Source organism: Balaenoptera musculus, chromosome 6 (genome assembly GCF_009873245.2).
Source record: "Balaenoptera musculus isolate JJ_BM4_2016_0621 chromosome 6, mBalMus1.pri.v3, whole genome shotgun sequence".
Classification (NCBI taxonomy): Eukaryota; Metazoa; Chordata; class Mammalia; order Artiodactyla; family Balaenopteridae; genus Balaenoptera; species Balaenoptera musculus.
The window spans coordinates 109,009,538-109,022,085 of record NC_045790.1 but is presented as its reverse complement, the minus strand read 5'-3'; the positions used below and the strand labels follow the sequence as shown (position 1 = coordinate 109,022,085).

The window sequence follows — 12,548 nt, the reverse complement described above, 5'->3', positions numbered from 1 at the left end:
AAGCTGGGATGAAGTCAGAGAGTAGCACTGACGTATATACAGTACCAAAGGTAAAATGGATGGCTAGTGGGAAGCTGCTGCATAGCACAAGGAGATCAACTCGATGCTTTGTGACGACCTAGAGGGATGGGATAGGGAGGGTGGAAGGAAGATGCAAGAGGGAGGAGATATGGGATATATGTATACATACAGCTGATTCACTTTACTGTACAGCAAAAACTAACACAACATTGTAAAGCATTTATATTCCAATAAAGATGTGAAAAAAATTTTTTTAAAAAGTGAATTGAACCCAAGTCTCTAGACTCCTTCCCCAGTGTTCATTCCATTGTGTCCACATCAAAAGACTTTAATTCTTTCCCATCTGCTAGATAAAACAGGGTCAGTTATTGGTATATAATTCCACAAAAGAAATGACAGAAAAAAAGCAGCTTTCCCAAGGTGAAGGTCAAGAAGACAAAAAAGGGAAAAACATACCACTCTATACCTAGACTCGGGCACCACCATGCCCCTTATGATTTACACAGCTCCAGGTACAGGAAGTTGATCATACTGAACCGACTAGATACCAGCAAGGGGTTTTTAAAAATCAAGCTTTATTACTTATCTTTTGGCACTACAGTCAATAATTCACAGAATGGGTTGCTTCGAGCGACTCAAAATTACCAGGGAATCCTCCACAACAAACACACCCCACATACAACATTTACTACAGAGGAATAGATCCAAGAGAATGAGTCTTTCCATAAAGCAAATCTCAACTCTTATCTGAACAGCCAGACTCTGGATTTTTGTAGTGGCTTTAGTCAGGCAAATCTATCATCATTCATTACTCAGAACATGTAAAAAAAATTATAAGGCAGTTCTCAATTCTTCCCCAACATCTTTATTAAACCCCTGATTCATTGCTTATGGATGCTCAGCTCATGTACAATGTTGCAAGCTCCATCTCAGCCCATCTTGATTCAAATTGAAAAACAAAGTTTGGTTCATGCATCCGGAGCCATCCAGGAACCAAATTCCAAAGTAAGAGGACAAACAGTGCTTCCTGGTTCAATATAACATGTGTTAATAGTCCTAATCCCAGACGCTAAGCTACCTCCGATGCAATTTGGGACTGACTTAGCCCATGTCTACACCAGGCGTTTCTTCTGAATTTATAATTACTTCACAAGCTGACTAAGGCAAAACAAACATAACCCAGTCCTGCATGTGAGGGTTTGGGCCTCATTTATTAACTGCTACTTTAAAGGTGACCTTGAGTCTTTGCTCCTCCTGGGAATTATTCTGAATGGGGACAGCATGTGGGGAGGGGCTGGGGTGTGGTGGTGGAGGGAAAACCACTTCAGCTCAGAGTGAAATGGTCAAGGTATTAACCTACCTTCTGAAAGATACTAGAGACAAAGGAAATCAAGGGTGAGATCAAGTGCTAAACTCTTCTCCTAATTTTGTTTTCAAATTTTTTGCAGAAATGAGAAAGGTCAATTCTGCTTACTCTGTCATGCGGACCCCTTTAAGGAGTCATCATATCTACTAAAGGACCTCTTAGATTTGTGACCCATGAAAATCTGCTCTCCTAGTCACAAGATACAAATACACAAAACACATATTGACATGACTTCTCCCAAATACAGCTGTCTTCAGTTGCTTTATTATTGTCCCTTTGCAACAAAATGGTGATGGTGGGCGATGGAGTAACATCAGGAACGCCAGAAGGAGGAAGTCAGAAAGCCCTTGGGGAGAGGAATCTCCTTGCGCTGCAAACATTTCTGGTCAGGGAAAGACAAAGAAAACAGAATGATTCTCTGATAACACTGCTTCCAACACTTAAAGTTTGGAAGAAACTTTGAGGGACAGCAAGTGGAAGTAAGTCCTATGGATGTAGTACATATATAGCCAATGGAATATTACTCAGCCATAAAAAAACCCAAAATAATGCCATTTGCAGCGATGTGGATGGATCTAGAGATTGTCATACTGAGTGAAGTAAGTCAGAGAAAGACAAATATCATATAATATCGCTTATATGTGGAATCTAAAAAAATAGTACAAATGAACTTCTTTACAAACCAGAAATAGAGTCACAGATGTAGAAAACAAACTTATGGTTATGAGGTGGGGGGAGGGATAAATTGGTTGATTGGGACTGACATATACACACTATATAAAATAGATAATAAGAACCTACTATATAGCACAGGAAACTACTCAATACTCTGCAATGACGTATATGGGAAAAGAGTCTAAAAGAGAGTGGATATATGTTTATGTATAACTGATTCACTGTGCTATACAGCAGAAACTAACACAACATTGTAAATCAACTATACTCCAATAAAAATTAATTGAAAAAAAAAAAAAAAAAGGTTTTCTATAAGACTTCTCCTTCTGCATGAATTGCAGCGGAGGACAAATGCCAGGGTATTGTTAATGTCCATCCCACTCTCATCTCCCACAGCCTGGCCTCACCTTTCACTACTGCAATTTCCCCAACTGGGCTACTGGAAACTGGAAGTCAGTTGGCTGTCTTGGCAGACGTACCACAGAGTTCTCAATGATCCGTCAAAATTCACCTCTTAAAGTTTTTTGGCACTTGGAAAAAGGAGAGGAGTCTGGCTCAAACTGCAGTCTGTTCTCGTGGAGAAAAGTGACCACACCTACCTGTCCCCTAGACCTGAGACTGAGAAAAGAACCTTGGCCAACATGCAAAAAGTGTATCAGTGAGATAAGATTCATTACATATATTTTATTCGTCTCTTAGGAGAGCTTTTCCCCACGGGCAGTGTGGACAACGACGCGTAGGAAGACGATGAAATGGCAGCCCTTAAGGTGAAGAGGGGTTGATGGACTAAAAAGTAGGTTCGGAAAAATCAAAGAGGAAGAGACCGCAGTCAGAGTCTGGATGTGCAAGACACGTCGGACACAGGTGCACTGGAGGTCAACAGTCTGGGACGTGCTGGTCTAAGGGCATCTTACCTCCAAGAACTGCTTGAGGCGTATGAAGGAACCCATCTGTCCTGAGCTGGTGATGGCTTCAATCCTACAGGGAGAGAAAGAAGACAGGTGAGTCACACCTATGACTCACACTTATCTTTTGGAGGAGTTAAGAGACCTGCTGATCTGGAGGAAGGGGCAGATCAAACGACTCACAGACATGTCTTCTAAACTGGATGCTGTCACTCTACTAAATGGTCTCAACATTTTTTTCTTTTCTTTTCTTTTTTCTTTTTTCATGCCCCCTGCAGTGGAAGCACAGAGTCTTAACCACTGGACCGCCAGGGAAGTCCCTCAACATTTTTTTCAAGTAAGTGGATGAAGGAGAAAAGAGCACTGTTCCTTTCCAAGGTCTTTGTGACCAGGTGGGATGGGCGCTGCCAATGCCTTTCCCCACTTTGAAAGGCCAGTGAGTTGAGAGGAATGAGAAGGGTCCTTGAAGGTGAATGCCACAACAGAGTCAAGCAAACTGGCTGACCAATCAGTTTCACCAACTGATTTACTGAGGGGGTTTGCCTCCTTGGTTTCATTCATGACTGCATGTAAGCACCATCCCAGATTATCTGGGGGAGTTTAGAAAAGAAGAGAGTTTAAAAAATGTCAGGTATCTGAATCCAAGATCTTCCTAATTTGTTTTTTTTATTTAGTCAACAATATTTAAGAGAGACTTGAGAAGCGTTTATTCAAATAACAAAGAGGAGAAGGACGGGAGCAGATGTTACACGTAACACAGGTGCTTAACTGAGTCAGAAACAGCATGTAACAGCAGCCACGGTATCTGACGTCATAAGTTTTCACCTACCAAATCCCCTGGTGTCTACTCAACAAGTCTAATACCTGGGGAAGTAGTCCTCTTTGATGAGAAGTATCATCTTCCAGAACTGGAGCTGGTACTGCTTCATGAGGGCATTCCCACACACCTAGAGGGGAAGGTGGGCACCATCAGAGCAGAGAATGAAAATTCACACTCATATGAGAGATCCATAAAGGACAATCAGACCTTTGCCTTTTGTTCCTATCAAGAATTTCAACCACAATGCCACTTAGCCAGCTAAGCAAGGGAATTAAAATCCAGCTTTCTTCTGAAGCATTTCTCATATATGGTAATACCTCCATTTAACCAGACTGCCAGGTAGCCAGGTGTTTCAGAAAACGTGAATCAAACTTAACTTACTATTGATTCTATGGAACAGGATAGAAAGCCCAGAGATAAATCCACGTACCTATGGTCAACTAATCTATGACAAAGGAGGCAAGGATATACAATGGAGAAAAGACAGTCTCTTCAATAAGTGGTGCTGGGAAAATTGGACAGCTATAGGTAAAAGAATGAAATTAGAACACTCCCTAACACCATACACAAAAATAAACTTAAAATGGATTCTAGACCTAAATGTAAGACCAGACACTATAAAACTCTTAAAGGAAAACATAGGAAGAACACTCTTTGACATAAATCAGAGCAAGATCTTTTTTGATCCACCTCCTACAGTAACGGAAATAAAAACAAAAATAAACAAATGGAACCCAATGAAACTTAAAAGCTTTTGTAAAGCAAAGAAAACTACAAACAAGATGAAAAGACAACCCTCAGAATGGGAGAAAATATTTGCAAACGAATCAATGGACAAAGGATTAATCTCCCAAATATATAAACAGCTCATGCAGCTCAATACTAAAAAAACAAACAACCCAATCCAAAAATGGGCAGAAGACCTAAATAGACATTTCTCCAAAGAAGACATACAGATGGCCAAGAAGCACATGAAAAGCTGCTCAACGTCACTAATTATTAGAGAAATGCAAATCAAAACTACAATGAGGTATCACCTCACACCAGTTAGAATGGGCATCATCAGAAAATCTACAAACAACAAATGCAGGAGAGGGTGTGGAGAAAAGGGAACCCTCTTGCACTGTTGGTGGGAATGTAAATTGATACAGCCACTATGGAGAACAGTATGAAGGTTCCTTAAAAAACTAAAAACAGAATTACCATATGACCCAGCAATCCCACTACTGGGCATATACCCAGAGAAAACCATAATTCAAAAAGACACATGCACCCCAATGTTCATTGCAGCACTATTTACAATAGCCAGGTCATGGAAGCAACCTAAATGCCCATCGACAGATGAATGGATAAAGAAGATGTGGCACATATATACAATGGAATATTACTCAGCCATAAAAAGGAACGAAATTGGGTCATTTGTAGAGACGTGGATGGATCTAGAGACTGTCATACAGAGTGAAGTAAGGCAGAAAGAGAAAAACAAATATCGTATATTAACGCATATATGTGGAACCTAGAAAAACGGTACAGGTGAACCTGTCTGCAGGGCAGAAATAGAGACACAGATGTAGAGAACAAACATATGGACACCAAGGGGGGCAAGTGGCTGGGGATGGTGGTGGTGGTATGAATTGGGAGACTGGGATTGACATATATACACTAATATGTATAAAATGGATAACTAATAAGAACCTGCTGTATAAAAAATAAATAAAATAAAGTTCAAAAAAACCCAACCAAACAAAAAAAAACTTTACTATTGATTCTAAAGGTATGACATACTTCCCATATTGTGACTTCAGGAGCTTTAAGGTGACTAGAAACTGTTGGCGTTATAGGCCAAATGGTCCCAGATTTGTTATGGCATGTGCCCCAAGCCTTTATTCTTTAAGAACTGTCTCCTTTCCACAGAAACCCTTACCCTTTCCCTATAGTGGGTCCCTAATAGGCAGTTAGGACTATACGGAGCCTTCTAGATGAGACTGGTGCCTGACCCACGCTGGTTAATCATATTTTCTCTCCTGGGAATTAGCAATCACAATGGTGGGACATTAGTCCCATTACACTGGGTGACCACACTGAGGCTGAGGGATATAGCCCAGGATGGCATCTTCTCCACTATGCACAGAAAACTTCAGAAAGTTGGCTTATAGAGCAAGAAGGAGGCAACCTGCAGGAAGAGCAGACATGAAAGACCACGTGGTTCCAGAGGGAGGCTGCCTTGCTACCTGGTGACATTCCAGTTCCTGGTTCCAGGCCCTGATGAGATTCAACCGCACATCTTACCCTTGATTCTGGAGTGAGTCACTTCTATATCCCTAAAACAAATTCCTTTTCACTTGTACTGGGATGTACAGTTTTCTGTTCTTTAGAACGAGAAGACAACCACACAGAGAAGGAAAGTACACTGGGAAGAAAAATCAAAAGCTAGGTTTGTCTTGGGGATCAGGAAAAAATTTATGACACTGGACCCTAATGCTGTCCACCATTAGTCTCTATTTCTTTTTTTTTTTTAGCTCCTAAAATCCTTGTAATTTCCTAAGTGATAAAGGTAAAAAGAGTATCTTTTGTCGTATATATATTTATGTATTTTTAAAATTTTTTGGCTATGCGGCATGTGGGATCTTAGTTCCCTGACCAGGGATTGAACCTGCGCCTTCGCAGCAAAAGCACAGAGTCCTAACCACTGGACCGCCAGGAAATTCCCATTAGTCTCTATCTCCATATTCCTTTCCCAGTCACGTCACACAGTGGCCCAAGGCTGCTTCAACCACTGGCTCTCTCTCGTGTGATAACTGTATTACGTACCTCCAGGAAATCAAAGAGGAGGGTGGCTGTCACATCTGACAGGGGCTCCATGTTTAAGATCTGTGCCAACCAGCGCCAGCCATGATTTAAGCCATGAGGGTGAATCTGGGAGGAGAGAGGCTTGGTCACTGTTTAATCTCATTTTATGCAGAGATCTAAATTTCCACCGTTACCATCCAGCCATTACCAACAGGACATGAACCCCCAGATCATCTAACCTAAGCACATGCCACAGGGCAGAAGCAACACAAGCCAAACAAATTCTGTTTTTAAATACTGCATATATATTGGTACCCACACATTCTTCACAGCATCCCTTCAACACAGGGCTGTCAGCTTCAGTTTCAGGGATTCCACAGTTACGCTCATAGACATTTTATTTATTATTCTTGGTATCTTTAGCACAGAACCTGGGACATAGCAGATGCACAATAAAAACTTCTTGGATTCAATCAACCTATATTCCTTTCTCTTTAGGTTTCCAAGTCCATCAACTTCTCCAACCCTCTAATCTCCATTCCTTGAAAAAAGGACTGGGCTGGGAGGTCAAAGCCCTGGCCCCCAGCCGTGGCTCTGTCATTGACAAGTGTGTATCACAACAGCTTGCTAAGCCTCCGTCTGTCCATCTGTGAAGTAAGGTATGTGACCTAGATGGCCTCTAAGGCACCAATTGGTCTCTGAACAAATGACTCTGATGATCCAAAAGTTTCCTAATAATCAACATCAACTTCTCTGAAGAGTACCTATGAAGCAGCAACAGTCTTTAACTTATCATGTGACTGGACTGCCTCTCTGAAAGGTCAATATTTCCTGCAGGTAAGATACACTAATGTGGACTCTGGTCCAACCTCTCATTATCGATACTAAGCCGCTTCTACTACCTCTTGTCGGTTTCCATACGGCCACCGGAGCTGGATGATGGCAGCGTAGAGACGGATCATCCCAGACATGCGTTTTAGAAAGTTGTCTTGCTGTTCTACTCTGGAATCCGTCACTTGGTAGCCAAGCATCCTATGTGGGAAGAAAATATTCAATGTGACAAGGCCAAAGTGAGGGTGACCAATTACTTTTTATGGCTAAAAGTAACAATATATTATTATTACATTTAGCATTATTATTAATACATTTTTACATGCTACTCACATCTATTATCAAATCTGTGCATCATATAAACCCTGAGAAGTAAATTCCCAGGAGGTAATGGATACCATTACCCCCATCTACAAGTCATGAAAATAATGTTTAAAGAGATTAAATGATTTCCCCATTTTTGCAAATCTATTAAAAGACAAAAAAAAAAAAAAAAAAAAGACAAAGCAGGGATAAAATTCTAAGACCCCTGGATTCTAAATCCAGTATTCTAAAGCCATCCAGTTTGCACGAAAGACACTGTATTCTCTGATAGAATGTTCAAGGTACATAAGAGATGTTCTGAGGAGAGGAAACAAATCCCAGTTCTATTTCTATTTCATTCATCACTCCAGGGATAGTGAGTAAGGAGAAAAACAACTTCACCTCTGATAATCTTCCAAAGCCATTCCCTCTTTGAAAGCTGGATAGAAAGGAACAGAGTAAGGACACTTCTTGTGCAGATGAGCAAGGATGAGGTCCCCCACTCTGGGGTGGAGCTCCCAGATCCCGGATGCCACGACTGCGATGGGGAATGCTGCTTCATGATGGGAGGCCACTTCCTCCTCCCCTTGTTTCTGGGAGCACAGAGAGGGGGTGATTTTAAGTTAATACTCGAGAAAGGTTTAAAGGTTGTACACCAGCCTCTTCTTCCCATACCTTTGGCAACAAGGTTCCTCACCACAAATTTCTCTGCCAGTTTGTACTGGACAAAGTCCAGGCCCTGTGGGTTAAGTGTGACGGACACAGAGCGCCCACCAGACTGAACGGGTTTTCCAGAGAGTAAGCTGTGGATTTTGTCAAAGATCTCCTTCAGCTTTGAGCCTGGGTATGAAAGACAAAGTTAGTGAAAAGATACAACTGCAGTCAATCTATTTTTTTCATCACTGCAGTAACAAATCCTCTATACAAACCCAGCTGTGCTGCCCTACAGAAAGTCAGAGCCTAAAGCCAAAATACAGATGCGGAAAAATGTATGACAATCAAATCCATGCTGTGGGGGATGAGAAAGTACATAAAGCGTGGTACTATTTCGAAGGAATTCCTTATTTGCAGAGTGAACTAATTCTGAAACTGACACAGCTGAGAGATGAACAGTAGTATAGAAATAGGTGTTGAATTGTTACAGATGCCACGGGTGTGGCGGATGTCCCTAGAGAAGTCATTTGCAACTCTAGGGAAAACCTTCTAAAGGATCTTTCCCAACTCACGGTGATTCCCCCCTTCTCTTGGACCTGCCTTCCTCCATCCTCAGCAACACAGAAGCTACATTTGTATTACAGATCCTGTGCGCCCCATCCTCCACACTGGCTAGTTAGATTAGGACTAGTCATGCTGAGCTGATCAGTCAGCTGACAGAGTCGACTCCTTGAAGTGGCCGCTCCTGAGACACATACACATGTAAGCAGTGGGGTTGCCCCTGCTATGTGGACCAAAGAACAGCAGTCTACAAAATTAGAATGGAGGTGGACAGAGGGAAGCCAAGAGGAGAGAGAAAAGGGTCCTAAAATTTCTGGCTCCTGAGATCCAGCTCCATTCCTGCCATAGGTTCTGTGAAACTGCTTTTTAAAAATTAATTAATTAATTAATTAATTTAGGCTGCTCCAGGTCGTAGTTGCTGCACGTGGGATCTTCCTTGTAGCATGCAGGATCTTTTTTTTTTAGTTACGGCGTGCGGACTTCTTAGTTTCGGCATGCAGACTCTTAGCTGCGGCATGCATGCGGGATCTAGTTCCCCAACCAGGGATCGAACCCAGTCCCCCAGCATTGGGAGCACAGTGTCTTACCCACTGGACCACCAGGGAAGTCCCGAAACTGCTTTATCTTTAGAACAAACCCCCCCACCCCACCCACTTTCCCTTTCCTTCCTTTTTCTTTTCTTTCTTCTTTCTTTTTTTTTTTTTTTTTTTTGCTTAAGCAGAAATCTCAAGGCTAATAATCCCAGAAAAACAGAAACAGAGACTGTAACCTTACTGAGATATTAAAATGTGTACATTTCCATACAAATTTACTCAGCTCACCTTCCTGCTAAGTCATACCCTACTATTCCTTGACTGACGGTTTCAAAGGGTTCCACTGGCCAAATCCCCAGCCGGCCCCTCTCCCCGTGGCTCTCCAGTTAGGAAAATCCGGTCCCAACCCTATGCCTGATATGGCCTCCCACATCCCATATGCCACACCGGCACCATATCCTTCTTTAAATTCTGCTCCGAATCTAACTACTCATGGACACCCACCTTTAAAGAGGCAGCAATTAGGTCACCTCTCTCTCAGTCATTCAACATTTACTGGGCACTAACTCTAGAAAATGTTTGTGTCTGACTGGGCTGTAAGCTCTTAAAGGGCTTACAAAAATGATGGAGACAAAGGGACATAGTTACGGAATAGGCAGGAAAATGAAGAATGGCAAAACTAGAGTCTAATCAGATATAGAGAATGAACTAGAGGAAGCAGTCAGGGGGATGACTCGCAGGTTTCAACGAAGGTGACCAAGTAGATAAGGTGCTATTGATTACTTAGAGCGAACAGGAGAAAAGGCAGGCAAGAGGAAGATGATGAGTTCACATTGGAACGTTCTAAACCTGACAAAGCTGAGGGACATCTAGGCAGAGCTGCCCTTTGGGTAGCTGGAGAGAGGGAACCTGAAGCTCAAAGGAAAGGAATGACCCAGAGACCGATCTGGGTGTCATGTGCGCAGAGGTCAAGTCTGACGCCGTGGGGGGTCTTTAGAATGAGAAGAACTTTGGGGTGGAAGCACATCCCTGAGGACACACTTACCACTGATGTGGGGGCAGGAGACTGAGGAACCCACAAAGGAGAAAGAGAGGGAGGAGAAGAAGCTGGAAATTAATGTTGCTGCGGAAGCCAGAGGAGTAGAGGTGATGGAGGGAATAATCAATGGTACCAAAAGGCAACATGGGGACTTCCCTGGTAGTGCAGTGGTTGAGAAACTGCCTGCCAATGCAGGGGACACAGGTTCGAGCCCTGGTCCGGGAAGATCCCACATGCTGCGGAGCAACTAAGCCCGTGAGCCACAACTGCTGAGCCCATGAGTCACAACTATTGAAGCCCGCGTGCCTAGAGCCCATGCTCCGCAACGAGAAGCCACCACAATGAGAAGCCCATGCACCGCAACCAAGAATAGCTTGCTGCAACTAGAGAAAACCTGTACACAGCAACGAAGACCCAATGCAGCCAAAAGTAAATAAATTAACCAAAAGGCAACAAGAAAATTAGAAAATACTGAGAAGACACAGAATCAAAAGAAACAGATTTTAGAATGTGAGTGACAGGCATATTTAAAGGGAATGGGGCCTATAAAAGGGAGTAATTTTGCAGAAAACAGGAGAGATCTCTTGAAGGAGATGGGAGGGGATGAGAATAAGGCTCCCGAGCCTCGTTCAAGGCTCAGGCAGAAGGGTAAGTGCGGGCCGGAAGGGTACCGCATCTTTTGAAGCAGGAGACGAAGAGGTAAATACAGCTGTGTATCGGTGCAAGAGGGCGCATCTGAGGATCTCACACCTGGCGTCTCAGATTTTCCTGATGAAGGAGGAGGCGGGGCTGCCTGCGGTCAACTGAGGGGTAAAGACTTGAGGATGAGCCTGAGGAGAGCAGCGAAGGTGTGGAACGGCTGTTCAGTCAACCTCGCCCCCGTTGCCTTGGCTATCAAAGGAAATGGCACTTTCAGTTCTAGAAAGTGATACGTTTTTACTTATTTAGACCTTGCCCTGTTCCAGAAGGAATTCCAGGCAGCCACGTGATATGGAAGTTCTGTCATGTAGCCTCTCAAGGGCGGGAACTGCAACTGCTTATGCTTTCTGGGCACAAGTTACTCAAGGGAACTGGGACCCAGGCTAAGTCAGAGCAGCTTGCCCACTGCATGTGCTCCCCAGCCCCCGGGCAGCACAGTCTGTACTGTGGAGGCTTCCACATCTGAGCTCTGTGAAAATGAACCTCTGTTTCTAAAGAAGAGGAAAAAGGGGTCTTTCCCCTGTCTGGTTCTTCCTCTCTAAATCTCAGTCTCTGGAGAGAAAAGGAAAGCGTTCTCAAGTGTTAACAAGCAGGCTTCGAGTCTGGAAAAGCTAATGTTGTAGGACAAAAAGCAAAGAATACAAGTCACATCCTAGGTTCCCTTAGGGGTGCTTTCTGCAATAACTTCTAACTTTAGGTAAGAGCCTTCCTAAACAATTCACTTTTTTTTCTTTTTGGCTGCCTTGGGTCTTCATTGCTGTGCGCGGGCTTTCTTTAGTTGCGGTGAGTGGGGGCTACTCTTCGTTGTGGTGCGTGGGCTTCTCATTGCGGTGGCTTCTCTTGTTGCGGAGCACGGGCTCTAGGCATGTGGGCTTCAGCAGTTGCAGCAAGCGGGCTCAGCAGTTGTGGCGCACAGGCTTAGTTACTCTGCAGCATGTGGGATCTTCCTGGACCAGGGATTGAACCTGTGTCCCCTTCATTGGCAGGCGGATTCTTTTTTTTTAAAAATTAATTAATTAATTTGTTTGTTTCTATTTTTGGCTGTGTTGGGTCTTCATTGCTGCACGTGGGCTTTCTCTAGTTGCGGCAAGTGGGGGCTATTTTGTGTTGCGGTGCACGGGCTTCTCATTGCGGCGGCTTCTCTTGTTGCGGAGCACAGGCTCTAGGCATGCAGGCTGCAGTAGTTGTGGCACATGCACTCAGTAGTTGTGGTTTGCAGGCTCTTGAGTGCAGGCTCAGTAGTTGTGGAGCACGGGCTTAGCTGCTCCGCGGCATGTGGGATCTTCCCTGGCCAGGGCTCGAACCCATGTCCCCTGCATTGCCAGGCAGATTCTTAACCACTGTGCCACCA

General features: G+C 43.5%; 1 protein-coding gene across 1 annotated transcript in view; it reads right to left on the bottom strand.

Moving 5' to 3' along the window:
* Positions 1-1,422: 1,422 nt before the first annotated feature.
* GLE1 (GLE1 RNA export mediator) overlaps positions 1,423-12,548 on the bottom strand; it is a 41,570-nt gene continuing 30,444 nt past the window's right edge. The window contains exons 10-16 of the mRNA XM_036856552.1: positions 8,409-8,551; positions 8,114-8,304; positions 7,480-7,609; positions 6,599-6,703; positions 3,832-3,914; positions 2,977-3,040; positions 1,423-1,769 (exon numbers count right to left, since the gene is read on the bottom strand). Of these exons, the coding sequence (XP_036712447.1) occupies positions 1,701-1,769; positions 2,977-3,040; positions 3,832-3,914; positions 6,599-6,703; positions 7,480-7,609; positions 8,114-8,304; positions 8,409-8,551 (785 nt within the window). The 3' untranslated portion in view covers positions 1,423-1,700. The remainder of the gene's footprint in view (positions 1,770-2,976; positions 3,041-3,831; positions 3,915-6,598; positions 6,704-7,479; positions 7,610-8,113; positions 8,305-8,408; positions 8,552-12,548) is intronic.